This window comes from Phyllobates terribilis, unplaced genomic scaffold, assembly GCF_046119375.1.
Source record: "Phyllobates terribilis strain yellow unplaced genomic scaffold, ASM4611937v1 Scaffold_11__3_contigs__length_659146591, whole genome shotgun sequence".
Classification (NCBI taxonomy): domain Eukaryota; kingdom Metazoa; phylum Chordata; class Amphibia; order Anura; family Dendrobatidae; genus Phyllobates; species Phyllobates terribilis.
The window spans coordinates 432989360-433007117 of NW_027362771.1; the positions used below are offsets into that span (position 1 = coordinate 432989360).

The 17758-nt window shown below is 44.4% G+C and overlaps 1 protein-coding gene across 1 annotated transcript in view; it reads left to right on the forward strand.

Moving 5' to 3' along the window:
- Positions 1-17758, forward strand: part of FES (FES proto-oncogene, tyrosine kinase) — a 177638-nt gene that overhangs the window by 24661 nt on the left and 135219 nt on the right. The window contains exon 2 of the mRNA XM_073653191.1: positions 9690-9970. Within this exon, the coding sequence (XP_073509292.1) occupies positions 9740-9970 (231 nt within the window). The 5' untranslated portion in view covers positions 9690-9739. The remainder of the gene's footprint in view (positions 1-9689; positions 9971-17758) is intronic.

The window sequence follows — 17758 nt, forward strand, 5'->3', positions numbered from 1 at the left end:
TGGGCACCCCTATTAATCTTAAGCTTAATGTTTTATAAAAATTGGTGTTTTTGCAACAGCTATTTCAGTTTGATATATGTAATAACTGTTGGACACAGTAATGTTTCTGCCTTGAAATGAGGTTTATTGTACTAACAGAAAACGTGCAATCTGCATTCAAACAAAATTTGACAGGTGCCTAAGCATAGGCACCTCACCAGGAAAGTGACATTAATATTTAGTAGATCCTCCTTTTGCAAAAATAACAGCCTCTAGTCGCTTCCTGTAGCTGTTAATGATTTCCTGGATCCTGGATGAAGGTATTTTTGACCATTCATCTTTACAAAACAATTCCAGTTCAGTTAAGTTTGATGGTCCCCGAGCATGGACAGCCCTCTTCAAATGATCCCACAGATGTTCAATGATATTCAGGTCAGGGGACTGGGATGGCCATTCCAGAACATTGTAATTGTTCCTCTGCATGAATGCCTGAGTAGATTTGGAGCGGTGTTTTGGATCATTGTCTTGCTGAAAGATCCATCCCCTGCGTAACTTCAACTTTGTCACTGATTCTTGAACATTATTGTCAAGAATCTGCTGATACTGAGTGGAATCCATGCGTCCCTCAACTTTAACAAGATTCCCGGTGCCGGCATTGGCCACACAGCCCCAAAGCATGATGGAACCTCCACCAAATTTTACTGTGGGCAGCAAGTGTTTTTCTTGGAATGCTGTGTTTTTTTGCCGCCATGCATAATGCCTTTTTGTATGACCAAACAACTCAATCTTGGTTTCATCAGTCCACAGGACCTTCTTCGAAAAGAAATTGGCTTCTCCAAATGTGCTTTTGCATACCTAAGCCGACTCTGTTTGTGGCGTGCTTGCAGAAACGGATTCTTTCGCATCACTCTGCCATACAGCTTCTCCTTGTGCAAAGTGCGTTGTATAGTTGACCGATGCACAGTGACACCATCTGCAGCAAGTTGATGCTGCAGCTCTCTGAAGGTGGTCTGAGGATTGTCCTTGACTGATCTCACCATTCTTCTTCTCTGCCTTTCTGATGTTTTTCTTGACCTGCCACTTCTGGCCTTAACAAGAACTGTCCCTGTGTTCTTCCATTTCCTTACTATGTTCCTCACAGTGGAAACTGACAGGTTAAATCTCTGAGACAGTTTTTGTATCCTTCCCCTGAACAACTATGTTGAATAATCTTTGTTTTCAGATCATTTGACAGTTGTTTTGAGGAGCCCATGATGCCACTCTTCAGAGGAGATTCAAACAGGAGAACAACTTGCAAGTGGCCACTTTAAGTAGCTTTTCTCATGATTGCATACACCTGGCTATGAAGATCAAAGCTCAATGAGGTTATAAAACCAAAAAAAGTGCTTTAGTAAGTCAGTAAAAAGTAGGTAGGAGTATTTAAAACAAGAAAATGATAAGGGTGCCCATACTTATGCACCTGTCAAATTTTGTTTGAATGCAGATTGCACATTTTCTGTTAGTACAATAAACCTCATTTCAAGGCAGAAACATTACTGTGTCCAACAGTTATTACATATATCAAACTGAAATAGCTGTTGCAAAAACACCAATTTTTATAAAACATTAAGCTTAAGATTAATAGGGGTGCCCAAACTTTTTCATATAACTGTATATTTGATATCTCTAGGGTTTATCAGTAGGCTGTGCTTAATCCTGGCAAACACTGTCTGTCACAGATGGCTTCTCCTAAGCAAAATTCTTCCCCTTACACAAGTCTCTGGCAAAGGTTGTTACTAATGTTGATCGAGCACTAAAATGCTCGGGTGCTCGAAGCACGGGCCGAGCTCACTGTGATACTCGAGTGCTCGACCCGAGCAATGAGCCCAATGTTAGTCTATGGGAGACCCGAGCATTTTTGCGGCGGCACCCCTAGCAGTCTGTAGAAAGCCTGAAAAGTGCCAAAAACTATAGTGACAGTGCTCAAAAGACATGGGGAAAGCATGGCCATCTCCCCAGGAAGCATTTTTGACCCCCAGGTCACTGCTGTCAACAACGTCGTCAGAGGTATTAAGCCTCTTTTACGGGCTCACAATAAAACGTTCAAAAACGAAACTGAAACGGTTTTCTTGTGAAATATGTTAAGGAACTTCCTTTCCAGAGTAAAGACTTGTGTATAAGGTAAAATAAATAACCAAAAACAAAAATACTCCTCCACACCTTGGGCTATGTTCACAAGTATCATTTTTTATGCGTTTTTGCACTTTTGTATTGCTTTCAACCGTGACAAATGCATTCACCGGGAAATGTCATTTTAACATTTTACAACCTTATCTGGCCATGTGCTGTGTGACACATGCATACAGTGCTGAAAAGACATGGGAACAGCATGGGGAAGACTCCTGGAAGCATCTCTCTCACCCAGGTCACTTCCTAAAAGTGTGCCCATCAGAAGTGATCCTTGCCGCATCAGGAGATGCAGACTTGCAACTATCCCCGTGCAAGTCCTTGTCCCAGGGCAGTGTTCAATTGTACCTCCCCCATTCCTTGCAATGCAAGCACAAGTATGCAGCCTGCCACCCACCCACCCCCAGGATGCAATACCATACTGCTTGCTTGCTTGAACTTGAAATTGGGCCTTTTAGGCATGTGGAGGCGGAATCTGGCCACCACGTCATGGCTGCGTCGGTGGCCTGGTATCCATACTCAGTCCCCAGCCGCCCGGCTGCCGGGTGTCCACGCTTGGTCCCCAGCTGCCAGGGGGCGGCCGGATGTCCATACTCGGTCCCCAGCCGCTCCGCAGCCAGGTGCCCACACACAGTCCCCAGCCGCCTGGGGGCGGCCGAGTGTCCATAAACGGTCCCCAGCCGCCCCTATTTGGGGACAGCCTAACCACAAACACGTGGACAAGTGAATGTGGCCAGGGATGGTCCATCTGACTGACGCCGTCACACTGGATTAATATTGTGGAAGCCGGGACACAGCTGGACACTGGGATGCAAGACGTTCTCCAGACATAGAGAATTGTGGGTCCTGGGTCAATCGGGCTTCAACACAAAGTTCAGAAGGTAGAAAGCAGCAGTGGTCGACCTCCTACACAACGAGTAAATTATTCATGATCATGAGGCCATCCATCTCCTTAGCTTTCTGCTCCTTGGAATGCAAGCGCATGTATGTAGTAGCGGCTAGGCCTGAGGTGGTCAGATTTTTGGCGCATATCCTACCTCCTCCGAGGATTGCTGGATGTTTTCCTGCTACTATCCTAGTTCTATGACTCCCGTTAAAACAAAGCTTCAGGTGATGAATGATGGATGAGGTGGTGGCAAAGGAGAAAGAGCAGGAGGAACAGGGACCATTCGCATCAATATTAGACCAGTCAACCACACATGTCTTGTAGGATATGTTTCTGTACCAAAAGGAGCAGTTCGGCTACACAGTTAAAGGGCATACAGTGAGTGCAATGCCTACCAAAAATTTCGAGACACTCCAGTGCCCCTTGGAAGTGACATGGAGGTCAGATGGCCTTAACTAAACCTTTTTTTCCATTTATAGCAACTGGGTCTCCTGTACACTGTTGGCCTAAGCAGTGAATGGAAGGCTTTCCAAAAATTATGAGGAACTGCAATGCCCCTTGAAACAGACGTGTATTACAGCGTACTAAGAACCTTCTACCCATTATTGGGGAGTGGGTCTCCCTTAGTGTTCGCCTATGCATTGAAAAGCAAAAGCTGACTAAAATTAGGAGGAATTGCAATGCCCGTTGGAAGAGTCGTGGAGGTTAGAGTTAATTAAAAACAACATTTCAATGCCCCTTGGAAGAGCTGTGGCGTTCAGAGTGGTTTAACAAGACGCTTTTAATGCCCCTTGGAAGAGTGGTGGAGGTCACAGTAGCTTAACAAGACGGTTTTAAAGCCCCTTGGAAGAGACGTGGAGGTCACAGTGGAATAAAAAGACAATATCAATGCCCCTTGGAAGAGTGGTGGAGGTCTCAGTAGCTTAACAAGATGGTTTTAATGCCCCTCGGAAGAGATGTGGAGGTCGCTGTAGCTTAACAAGACGGTTTTAATGCCCCTTGGAGGAGTGGTGGAGGTCACAGTAGCTTAACAAGACAGTTTTAATGCCCCTTGGAAGAGTGGTGGAGGTCACAGTAGCTTAACAAGACGGTTTTAATGCCCCTTGGAAGAGACGTGAAGGTCAGAGTGGTTTAACAAGACGGTTTTAATGCCCCTTGGAGGAGACGTGGAGTTCAAAGTGGTTTAACAAGACGGTTTTAATGTCCCTTGGAAGAGTGGTGGAGGTCGCAGTAGCTTAACAAGACGGTGTTAATGCCCCTTGGAAGAGTGGTGGAGGTCACAGTAGCTTAACAAGATGGTTTTAATGCCCCTTGGAAGAGACGTGAAGGTCAGAGTGGTTTAACAAGACGGTTTTAATGCCCCTTGGAGGAAATGTGGAGTTCAGAGTGGTTTAACAATACGGTTTTAATGCCCCTTGGAAGAGACATGGAGGTCACAGTAGCTTAACAAGACGGTTTTAATGCCCCTTGGTAAGGTGGTGGAGGTCGCAGTAGCTTAACAAGATGCTTTTAATGCCCCTTACAAGAGCCATGCAGTACAGCATATTCAAAACATTATTCCCATTATTGGGGAGTGGGTCTCCCATAGTCTTTGCCTATGCCTTCCAAGCAAAAGCTTCCAAAAATTAGGACGGAGGAACTTGAAATGCTGGCAAACAAGAACCATGCAGTACAGCATATTCAAAACATTATTCCCATTATTGGGGAGTGGGTCTCCCATAGTCTTTGCCTATGCCTTCCAAGCAAAAGCTGCCAAAAATTAGGACGGAGGAACTTGCAATGCTAGCAAACAAGAGCCATGCAGTACAGCATATTCAAAACATTATTCCCATTATTGGGTAGTGGGTCTCCCATAGTCTTTGCCTATGCCTTCCAAGCAAAAGCTGCCAAAAATCAGGACAGAGGAACTTGCAATGCTGGCAAACAAGAGCCATGCAGTACAGCATATTCAAAACATTATACCCATTATTGGGGAGTGGGTCTCCCATAGTCTTTGCCTATGCCTTCCAAGCAAAAGCTGCCAAAAATTAGGACGGAGGAACTTGCAATGCTGGCAACACGGACCACGGTCACCCTGGTGGTATAGTGGTGGTGGAGGCTGAGGATAACGAGAAGAGCAAAATACAGCCGAAATGCATGTGTGGGTGTGAAGCGGTGCATGGGAATACACCTCCCGAAATAACACAGTGGATTTGACTTTATGTTACTCTGCTGTCATTTGGTGGTGATGAGAAGTCTGGCCCAATCCAGCCCTTGTTCATTTTGATAAGGGTCAGCTTGTCAGCATTGTCAGTTGACAGGCGAGTGCGCTTATCTGTTATAATTCCCCCAGCGGCACTAAAAACACGCTCCGATAACACGCTAGCGGCAGGGCAGGCCAGGACCTCCAAGGCGTACAGAGCGAGTTCATTCCAAGTGTCCAGCTTGGATACCCAATAATTAAAAGGCACAGAGGAATCACGGAGGACTCTGGTACGGTCGGCAAGGTACTCCCTCACCATCTTTTCAAACTTTCCACTCCTTGTGAGAGTACCCCCCTCCTCAGGGCCTGTAAGCTGGGCGGGTCTCAGAAAACTGTCCCAGAATGTTGACAGTATTCCCCTGCCTCTGCTGGATTGGAGTTGCGTCTCTCTCGCCTGTATGCCTTGGTTGGTGAACGAACTGTGACCTCTGCTGCTAGCGTGTTCAAATGGGAAATTTTTTTAACAGTTCTGCAGGAAGGGCCTTCTGGTACTGCCCCATTTTTGTAGACCTCTCCGCCTCAGGAATAAGAGAGTGAAAGTTCTCCTTGTAGCGGGGGTCTAAAAGTGTCACCAACCAGTAATGACTGTCACCCAACATTTTGACAACACGAGGGTCACGGTTAAGGCAGCGTAACATAAAGTCAGCCATGCGTGCCAGACTGGTAATGGGTAAGACTTCCGTGTCCTCACCAAGATGACCACTGACCATGCTCTTCTCCTCCCCCCTGTCCTCAGGCCACCCACGCTGAACCGACGGTATGACAGTTGTACAGGTACTACCGTCTACAGCGCATGATACCGGCTCCTGTTCTTCCTCCTCCTCCTCTCCCTCATTGTCCGCCAAAGCACGTTTGGATGAGATGAGGCTGGGCTGTGTGTAATCGCCCGCTACAGCTTCTTGATCCATCTCATCATACTCTGGCTGTAATGCCTCCTCTTTAATTCTCTGCAGAGAGCGTTGCAAAAGACAGACAAGTGGGATGCTGATGCTAATGATGGCGTCATCGCCACTCACCATCTTGGTGGACTCCTCAAAGTTTGTCAGGATGGTACATATGTCAGACATCCAGGCCCACTCCTGAGGTCTTATGTGTGGAGTCTGACCTGTATATCGACGGCCTTGTTGCAGCTGGTACTCCACAACTGCTCTCTTCTGCTCACAAACCCTTTGCAACATGTGGAGGGTAGAATTCCAACGTGTGGAGACATCAGACACCAATCGGTGTGTCGGAAGCTGCAAACGCTGCTGCAACACAGCAAGGGCGGCAGAAGCTGTAGCCAACTTCCGAAAATGAGCTGACAGGCGGCGTACTTTAACGAGCAGATCTGGCAATTCGGGGTACGATTTAAGAAACCGCTGAACCACGAGGTTAAGCACATGAGCCAGGCATGGTACGTGTGTGATCTCGCCTCGCCTCAGAGCCGCCACCAGGTTACGGCCATTGTTACACACGACCATGCCTGGATGTAGGTTCAGCGGTCTCAGGTACAGATCTTCCTACTCTTTCACAGCTGTCCACAATTCACAAGCAGTGTGAGGTTTATCACCTAAGCTCATGAGTTTCAGCATAGCCTGTTGCCACTTGGCTGAGGCAGTATTGCAGTGCTTCCAGCTTGTAACTGATGTGGTGATATCTGAGATGGAGGCTGAACATGAGGAGGAGGAGGATGATGCGCAGGAGCTGTACACTGTGGGGCCAACCCTGACTGACATAGGGCCCGCAATCCTCAGTGTGGGGAGGATGTGTTCCATCCCAAGGTCCGACTGGGTCCCGGCTTACACTTTGTTTACACAGTGTGCCGTCAGGGAGATGTAACGTCCCTGGCCACAAGCACTTGTCCACGTGTCCGTTGTCAGGTGGACTCTCCCAGTAACTGCGTTGTTGAGGGCACGGCAGATGTTTTGATGTTTTGGGACACGTGCTTGTGTAGTGCGGGGATGGCACACCGGGCAAAATAGTGTCGGCTGGGGACCGAGTACCGAGGGACGGCCACCGCCATAAGGTTGCAGAAGGATTCCGTCTTCACCAGCCTAAATGGCAGCATTTCCAACGCAAGCAGTCGTGAAATGTGCAAATTTAGGACTGTGGCCTATGGGGCTTTGGCTGCGAATTTGCGCTTTCGTTCAAAGGTCTGGGATATGGACAATTGAACGCTGCGGTGGGACGTGAACGTGGACTTTGATGCTGATTCTTGAGAAACTGCCATAACAAGTGAAGACTGAGAGGAGAGGGCATCTTTGCATGCAGTATGGACAGGGGATTGCCTTGCACGCACAACAGCGGAAGAAGCAGTGGTGACACCCGTTGACACTGGTCGTAGACCCTGGGGTTCACCCCACAAAGTCGGGTGCTTTGCTGACATGTGCCTGATCATGCTGGTGGTGGTCAGGCTGGTAGTTTTGTCACCCCTGCTGATGCTGGCATGGCAGGTGGTACAAATGGCCTTTTTGGGGTTATCAGCAAAGTCTTTAAAAGAATTCCAGACTCTGGAAGACCTACCAGTTGTACTGGCAACGTCCCTCGTGTTGGTGTTACGGGAATTGTTGCCCGCCTTCTGTGTGCGGCCACCACACTGCTTCTTCCTGCCTGTTGGGGTACTCTGCCTCCCTCCCCCTGTGCGCTGCTGGCCTTGCTCTGCATGTCCTCCTGCATCCACCACCTCCTCCTCTTCCACTTGCGCACCACGATCCTCCTCCTCACTTCGTGGCAATTGTGTCTCGTCATCGTCCACCTCTTGTGACAAATTGCCAGCGTCGACTTCCTCTGGCCGTGGCTGTTCAAATATTTGGGCATCGCTACATGGGATCTCCTCTTCCACCACTTCAAGCGGAGCAGGCGAGGGGCAGAAATATGGAAATGGACCAGTGAACAGCTCTTCAGAGTGTCCAAGTGTGGGATCAGTTGCTGTCTGACGACACACGGCATGGTGGGAGGAAGGAGCATCAGGGTGAGGAGGAGCATGCAGTCGAGACTCACGACTACTAAAACTTGACCGTGTGGAAGACAGACCGGAGGTGGTGGTGCCCAGGTAACTGGAAATATTATCTGCTATCCAATTAATAACCTGTTCACACTGATCAGTTCGCAATACGGGTGTTGTAGTGTGCTTCCCTAATAATTCGGTCAAAAAGTGGGAGCGAGAACATGTGGCTGTTGGTTGTGGCACATGTTCACCTTGGCCACGGCCCCATCCTCTACACACACCATCACCAGAACGTCCAGTTCCACGTCCCTTGCCACGCGCCTTGCCCATTGTAAATGAAGTAAAATAGCTTACACTCGCACTATCAATGGAAAAAGGGTAATAAAAAGGAGATTAGAACGTGGAAGAGGAAAACCACAGTTCTATTTCTCTGGCCTACACCAGACTCTTTTAAATAGATATATTTGTGTCTGAACAGTCAGGGAGACACTATTACAGTTTTTTTTTACGGAAAAAATGCCAAAAGCAGGATAATACAGAGATTTGAACCATGGAACTGCAAAACCACAGTTCTAGTTATCTGGCCTACACCGGACTCTTTTAAACAGATATATTGGTGTCTGAAAAGTCACAGACACACTCAATTTTTTATTTTTTTTTGGGGGGAGGGGATACCAAAAGGTTAATAAGATGCGTATTTGTACAGTCTGACTGAGGGAAAAAAAAACTACAGGATTTAGATGAAAAAAAAAGTATTTTTCCTGGCCCGAGACCCGGGAATAAGTCTAGCAATTTGACCAGCAGGAGCACACAGGACTGTAATGCAGTGTTTGTTGGTATAACCACTGCGTCTCCTATACAGCCTGCCTGCCTGATATCTGGGATGGATATTAGTCCTGAGAAGGACTGTTTGTTTGATTTGGCAGGCTTTAGAGACCCTACACTAACTATTTCGGAGTATAAATCTCTCCCTAGCTCAGCAGCACTGACCCTGTACTGGCTGATCCGGAGCGACTGTGTCCAAGATGGCGGCGCCCGGTTTTAAATACTCGAGGTGACGCTGTGCGGCGAGCCAATCACTGTAATGCCCACATACAAGACGGCTGCGGCATTACAGTGACTGGCTGGCAATCCCTGCATGTTCATTGGCTCCCTCCCGAGTAACCCGGAAATGCTCGGTGCTCGCCGAACATCCCGAGTAGTGAGATGCTCGGGCGAGTACCGAGCAGTGTCGAGCATGCTCGCTCAACACTAGTTGTTACACAGATTGTTTTTTTTTAAGGTGTATCATTTTGTATCTTCATAGCTTCTTCTGATTATAGAATGCCATGTTACAGGTTGCTGCCTTATCAATAGAAAAGATTATGGTTTCTACCATTGTAGCTAGGTTTGACCATGAATGATCGGAAACCATTCATCTGTGTGTACTCTTTTATAATGTTATATATTTTCTTCACTTCCTGAGACCACCTTCTTCTTTTTTTTTACAGAGAAGCTGTGAACTTGACAGCGTGCAAAAAAGTTGTGATCATCTTAATTTATGATTATGGGGTTTGCAACTGAATTTAGTTGTCCCAATGGATACAATGCTTTGCTTCGCCTACAAGACTCTGAACTGAAATTGATGGAGTGTATGAGAAAGTGGATGATACAGCGTTCAAAGAGTGACAAAGAGTATGGCTCACAGCTTCACCAGATGTTCACTCTGATAGAGAAGTTGGATCAGTCATCAGTCTCTGGTTTGTCAGAGTACTCAAGTCCACTGAGTCAGGTAACATTTACTATGAGAATGACCCTTGATTCTAACTCTAAAGAAGGGTTATCAGCTCTCCTGACATGTCAGTTTTTAGCAAATATTTGGTATTTTTTTTATTAAATAAGATATTTTTATTAAATATTTTTATTAAATAAAAAGCCTGGAGCATCTTTTCATAGAACTGACTGTTGTGCCGTTCTTCTGTTATTCTTTCTAGAAATGTAAAAAATAAACTGGGAGTTACAATTATCCTTGTCAAAGGGGTGTGTCACTTAAGAGACTGAAACTGTCAGCACTGATTGGGCAAGAGATACACAACCCAACAATTAGTAACTTCCAGCTGTCAAATTATTGATTTGTTTCTAGGAGGAATATCAGAGGAACAGCACACGCTAGAGTCCTAAGAAGTAATGTGTGAAGATTGTCATATTATAGGGAATACCATTATTTGCTAAATCAGACATGTCCCTTGTCAAATTATAATAAGATATTAATAATGTCAGTGGTGACAAGGTGTGTAGTTTTATAGGAACCTGCAATCACAGATTTCCCAGAGTAACTACTGTCATGGTAGTACAGCGTGTGTTATTTCCTTTTTAACCATGCCCTTGTTGCAATTAGTGGTGTGACTGGATGTCAGATAATAACCTCTTTAGATATTAGTCATCTCCAAGCACTGAACAGTCATGGCTGTATTTAGTGTCTGGGCTGTAATGATGCCCACTGGTCCTTAAAGAGGTATTCTCATCTTGTTCATTTACAGTCATATGAAAAAGTTTGGGCACCCCTATTAATCTTAAGCTTAATGTTTTATAAAAATTGGTGTTTTTGCAACAGCTATTTCAGTTTGATATATGTAATAACTGTTGGACACAGTAATGTTTCTGCCTTGAAATGAGGTTTATTGTGCTAACAGAAAATGTGCAATCTGCATTCAAACAAAATTTGACCGGTGCATAAGTATGGGCACCCTTATCATTTTCTTGTTTTAAATACTCCTGCCTACTTTTTACTGACTTACTAAAGCACTTTTTTTGGTTTTGTAACCTCATTGAGCTTTGAACTTTATAGCCAGGTGTATGCAATCATGAGAAAAGCTACTTAAAGTGGCCACTTGCAAGTTGTTCTCCTGTTTGAATCTCCTCTGAAGAGTGGCATCATGGGCTCCTCAAAACAACTGTCAAATGATCTGAAAACAAAGATTATTCAACATAGTTGTTCAGGGGAAGGATACAAAAAGCTGTCTCAGAGATTTAACCTGTCAGTTTCCACTGTGAGGAACATAGTAAGGAAATGGAAGAACATAGGGACAGTTCTTGTTAAGGCCAGAAGTGTCAGGACAAGAAAAACATCAGAAAGGCAGAGAAGAAGAATGGTGAGATCAGTCAAGGACAATCCTCAGACCACCTCCAGAGAGCTGCAGCATCAACTTGCTGCAGATGGTGTCACTGTGCATCGGTCAACTATACAACGCACTTTGCACAAGGAGAAGCTGTATGGGAGAGTGATGCGAAAGAAGCCGTTTCTGCAAGTACGCACAAACAGAGTCGGCTGAGGTATGCAAAAGCACATTGGAAGAAGCCTATTTCTTTTTGGAAGAAGGTCCTGTGGACTGATGAAACCAAGATTGAGTTGTTTGGTCATACAAAAAGGCGTTATGCATGGTGGCAAAAAAACACAGCATTCCAAGAAAAACACTTGCTACCCACAGTAATATTTGGTGGAGGTTCCATCATGCTTTGGGGCTGTGTGGTCAATGCCGGCACTGGGAATCTTGTTAAAGTTGAGGGACGCATGGATTCCACTCAGTATCAGCAGATTCTTGGCAATAGTGTTCAAGAATCAGTGATAAAGTTGAAGTTACGCAGTGGATGGATCTTTCAGCAAGACAATGATCCAAAACACCGCTCCAAATCTACTCAGGCATTCATGCAGAGGAACAATTACAATGTTCTGGAATGGCCATCCCAGTCCCCAGACCTGAATATCATTGAACATCTGTGGGATCATTTGAAGAGGCTGTCCATGCTCGGCGACCATCAAACTTAACTGAACTGGAATTGTTTTGTAAAGAGGAATGGTCAAAAATACCTTCATCCAGGATCCAGGAACTCATTAAAAGCTACAGGAAGCGACTAGAGGCTGTTATTTTTGCAAAAGGAGGATCTACTAAATATTAATGTCACTTTTCTGGTGAGGTGCCCATACTTATGCACCTGTCAAATTTTGTTTGAATGCAGATTGCACATTTTCTGTTAGTACAATAAACCTCATTTCAAGGCAGAAACATTACTGTATCCAACAGTTATTACATATATCAAACTGAAATAGCTGTTGCAAAAACACCAATTTTTATAAAACATTAAGCTTAAGATTAATAGGGGTGCCCAAACTTTTTCATATGACTGTATGTATAGTAGATGCTGATTCCATCACTGGGACCCTCATCTGTCTTGAGAGAGGGGGCCACTTTGTCAGTGGAGTAGTTGTTGGAATTGCATGGAGAGAACCACACATGTGTATGGGAATTTCAACCACCTCTCCACTGACAGCTTCACACATCAGGCGTGTTCTGGAGATTGTGCAGATCCCTTACATTGCTGTATAATCTATAAATGTACAAGATGGAAAATTGACACTCCAGACGTCAATCAAGGAACAGTGGGTGTCAATTCATCTAAGACACTGAGCACATCATTGAAACATTGTTTAAAATCATATTTAGTGCAATTTCTTAATAGTGTATATAATATGTATGTTATAAGGGTGCATTCACATTGGGCAAAGCAACGTTCCAGAGAGTTGCAGCATTATTGCAGTGCAACTAAATGTCATCATTTTGGTTAATATGTGGTTCTACTGTAAAATTTGCAGCGGTGCATTAACAGTGCAGCTCGTTCTCACATCTTTCTGTCCTTTATGAATACACACTTAAAATTAAATAGTAATTGTGACATGCAGAAGTAACACATGCACATGAGACAGGAAGTGTTGTTCTCCAGAAGCATCCAGCAACTAGAGGGGTTAAGACAGTCACAGGAGAAGGGGAGTGTTTTAGCAGAGCCCCAGGGGGATTGTGGGGAAGTTTTTTACTGTCTGGCTAGAGCCGAAGAGAAAGGCGGTGTGTGTGTTCTGTATCTCCCAGAAGCGCCCCTGCAAGTGAAAAGGATTCAAGTCATGGAGTGAAGCTAAGCACAGGTCAGGTAAGTTCCTGAACTTGCAGTGCAGAGTATTGTCAGGCAGAAAGATAAGGACTGGAAGAAATGGGGTCACAGGGATCATCTCCCTCAGCAAACCCTCCCCCCCCTCCATCTCACTGTGCTGTAAAGAATGCTGTGTTCATTAATGTGCCTTTGCATTAGAATTGTGCTGTCCCGTACTACTGGGAAGACTGTAACCTGCTGTGCTTGTAAGGAAACTGTACTGTTTGTCACTGGAACCTGTTGCTCATAAGATTTAACTTGCACTGGCTGTGTGGCTTCTTATTAAATGCTACTGTTCTACCGTTTATGAGGACTCTTGTCAAGTGTGTCTGGCCAGCAAAGTGAAACAACATTCGTGTCTGTGCCTGAGGGTCAATACCCCTGTGTGCCTGAGAGAAGTTGCAGCACATGGTCTATGGTCGCCCTGAGTAACAGTTCCCCCAGGATTCCAAAGAATTCATGTAACCTGTCTCGCCCCTATCTGAACCTAGCGGCGTGCATGTAACATAATTTTTATAGTAAGATTGCATACCACATATCTCCATTGCCACTTTATAGTATTTATGTTGAAATCACTTACGGTACATCTGGAGGAACTGAGCGCTGCTGCTCTCTCACTTCTTCCGGATGTATGTTTTACATCCGAAGCTGGGGAGAGGGAAGCAGCCGCTGATTGGCTGCAGGGATTGCGTGACATAATAAAGTCATGCAATCCCCTGGAAACACAGTGATGACACTGCTGGAACAGCAACGGCACCAAAGGTGAGTATAAGCGTTGTTATTTTACTGGGGGAAAACATATGGAATGAGAAGGGGTTGTGCGAGTAGTGGACAACTCATTTAAAGCAAGTATTGTCTGTGTAGACAATGCAGCAGGGTGTGTGCTTTATAAGAACTGCAATGAATGGGAGCTAATGGTCAGAGAAATGTCACAGATTATTATCGTCTTAAGGAATGGGTTTCTGTCCCCTTACACCAAGTCTAGAGAGTAACATGGGAGATGGAAATGTAACCCTATCTTAGTTTATAGTGTGTAATGTTTCCATTCTGCTTTCCTTTGGGATCCAGCAGTACAATAGATCTCTGTTGATCTTGTCCCAGGCTACACAGCAAAGCTGTCAAGTGAACTACAGAAGGCAGCAAAAATCAACGCATTACATTTGCTCCTGTGGTCATTGTTAAAACTGAAATAGTCATACTAATCACCAGAAATATTTTTACTAATATAATATATTATATGTATATATAATATATATATATATATATATATATATATATATATATATATATATATATATAGTATAAAGTCAAGTCATTATATGAGAAGTATGACATTTTCTAATGCTACACTGCCTTTAACCTTTGCACAAAAATAAATAAATAAATCAGGCCTCATCTTTGAAATCAAACCCTGGCAGGACATGGTCATATGGCCTAAAGCAACAGTTCATAAATTAGGTTTAATTTTCTGAACTGCAATGAATAAAATGGAGCCAGGATTTTGACCTGTCACTATGAACTTTTCAAGGCAGTTTGACAAATACAGTAAGTGTAATTCAAAAAAGGGGTCGGCACTTCATTATGAATCGTGGTTCATGTGGAAACCAGCAATCCATAGAAATTCACAAAAGCCCGGGATGGGCTGAAACGTTTTTTCATGTGGACCTTCATTAAAGCGCATTAACATACAGATGTGTGCTGGGATTTATTTGTTTCTATGACAAATACAGTATGCCATGCTGACCACTTGTGAAAATGTGTTTATACACATCCACCCACATACACAAACCAGAGTTGCTAACTTGACAATTATTTTTCTGGACAGCTTATCAAAAAATCACGGACAGACAATGTTTTCTACGGACACATTGGAAAAGAATAATAAATCATTTTGAAGTGAATCATGCCTGCAGCCCATAATTCTGATATGAAGACATTAGCTGTATTCACTGTAAACTGTGAAATGCTGACAATTACAGTCAAAATAATCTGTATAAGTTTCTTGAGCCCCCCCACCCCCCCAAAAAAAATCACGGAAAATATAAAATGTTATTACAGACAGGGCTAAAAAGTGCCCTATTTTTACGCACTGATCAGGAATTTCTGGACTTTTGGCAACCATGACACAAACCCATCTACTAATGTCTAGAGCAATATATTTGTACGTGTAACTCAGATATGTCTGTCACCTTCATTATACAGAACAGATTTATTTACACAACATTGTGTTTTCCTGGCCGCTCGCCCTGCCTGAGAGCAAAGCAAACACCTGAGCAGCTTAGGGCTATAGTATATATAATATCATTGTTTTTGCTATTACTCAACTGCACTAAGTTTAACGATAATGGAAGTGACAATCAGGGTTGCCAGCTGTCCAGAAATACCTGGATAGTCTGTACAAAGGGGCACTTTTTTCCCTTAACCGTAAAGAAATTCAGATGTGTCTGTGAAACTTGAGAAACATGCAGAGATTCTTATGACTGTAGTTATCATCCCTTTATTGTTTAGTCTGAATGCAGCTAATATTTTCATATAAAAAATTTGGGCAGTGGACAGATATCACTTAAAATCTTAAAGGGGTTGTCCACTACTTGGACAACCCCTTCTTGATGAAAATGTTTTGCCCCGATAAAATAAAAAAGCCTATACTCTCCTCCCGTGCTGGCACCGTTCCCTTGGTGTCAGCACTCCCGGTCCTGGGGCGCCCATGCGGTTTTTGTGACACGTGAGCCCAGCCCTGGCATCACTGTCTCTGGCTTCGGGCAAATCGAACATGAAGAGGAAGTCCGGGCTGCAGCTGATCTCTGACTTCCTCTTCATGGCTCAATTCGGCAGGAGGGGGGGACAGTGACCCCAGCACTGATTGGGCTCCGGGGTCACGTGTCACAACACCGCACAGGAGCCCCAGGGAGAGCGAGTGCAACACCACGGGAACGGCGCCAGCACAGGAGGTGAGTATAGGCTTTATTATTTTATGGGGGCCAAGCGTGGGGGATGAACAGAGGTTGTCCTAGTAGTGGACAACTTCTTTAATGATTTACTTGGTTTTTCTATGTGTCAGTAAAAATAGTGGCTGTCCATTATTTTTTTGAAATCTGTCCAGAAAACCTGAGAGTGAAGTTAGCAACCCTGTTGACAATATCCCCAACACCCTTAGCCGTGAGGTCATAATACCTATATACTGTAATTTACTGGTTTTAAATGGATATTACTGTTTCTAGTTAATAGATCTCAATATGTTTGAGTCTAAAAATGATTAAGGTTGTGTTTTCCAGAAGAAACATCTATGCCATATCAGTTTAATATGCTATAGAGGGTCAGACCACCAGTACCTCACCAATGGGCAAGAACAGGGGTGACTGGTTCCCTATTTTGGGTGGCAAGTTGCCTGTTCACTGTCTTTTATAGGAGATACAGAAACCTAGTGCAATGAAGCAAACGTAAGGCCTAAGCAAAGAAAATCTTGACGTGCATTCCACTTATGCACCAGCGTTGTCAGTAGGTGTAGGAGGGTATATCTCAGTAGGTGTAGGAGGGTATATCAACACTCTTCGAAAATTTAAATTACAACACCAGAAGGAAAAGTCGTGGAATTATGTAAATAACAGGATCTATAGGCTTGTTAATGATATGCAAAAGATGAAAAACTTTAACAAAATTTTCAAAATATCCAGTTTATTCAGTACCGAGTATGATCGCCACAGGCAGAAATACATGCCTTGGCATGTTATCATTGCAATTATTAATGGTTGTCTGAGGAATGTTCTGCCATGCTGAATGCACTTGGGCATGCAAATCATCAAGATTCGCTGCTGACAGCTCCCTTTCCAATTGCTAACTTGCCGACTCTACAGACCATGGTAGCACAAGCCACATGTGTCCTGGCGTTGTCATGTTGAAAAGCAGCTGTTGGGACACTTTGACTTTCCCTCATGAAGGCCTCTTCATTGTGTTTTCTATGTGATCTCCAGACATATTTCTGGCTATCATTGTGTCCAAGACAAAATCGAAACTCATCGCTAAAGAGGATAGACCTCCATTCAGCCTACATTGCCGTCTTGCTCTGCACCCTTAAGAGTGGTGGCATGAGGTCAATGAAACACTTGTAGCTGGACATCTGGCTCGTAGCCCAACATCATGCAAACATCTTCTGATGCTTTGTGTAGACACTCATGCCTTAGGCTTGATATGTCATGTCTAATTTCATTTTCAGTGCAGATTGGATCACTGCTTGCCATTCTTCAAGTCTGATGAAATTATGTGGGGAACACCATGAAGAGGCCTACGCAAGGGAACATCACATTGCTCCTACTCTCGGGATTATGGTGTGAGGTGGCATGATGTACATTAGCCAGACCAATCTAGTATTCATTCCAGGTACACTATCAGTTCAGCATTACATTGATTTGGTTGTGAAACCAGTGGTATGGCCAAATTTCCAAAGTGTCCCAGGAGCCATTTTTCAGCACGACAACTCAAGACTGCATGTTGCTCGTACTACGGTGAGCAGCCAGCATGGTCTAAATGTGCTGCATGGCCTGCAGCATCTCCAGAACTTGTCTCCCCTCAAGTACATCTGCAATGTCATTAGTCAGCAATT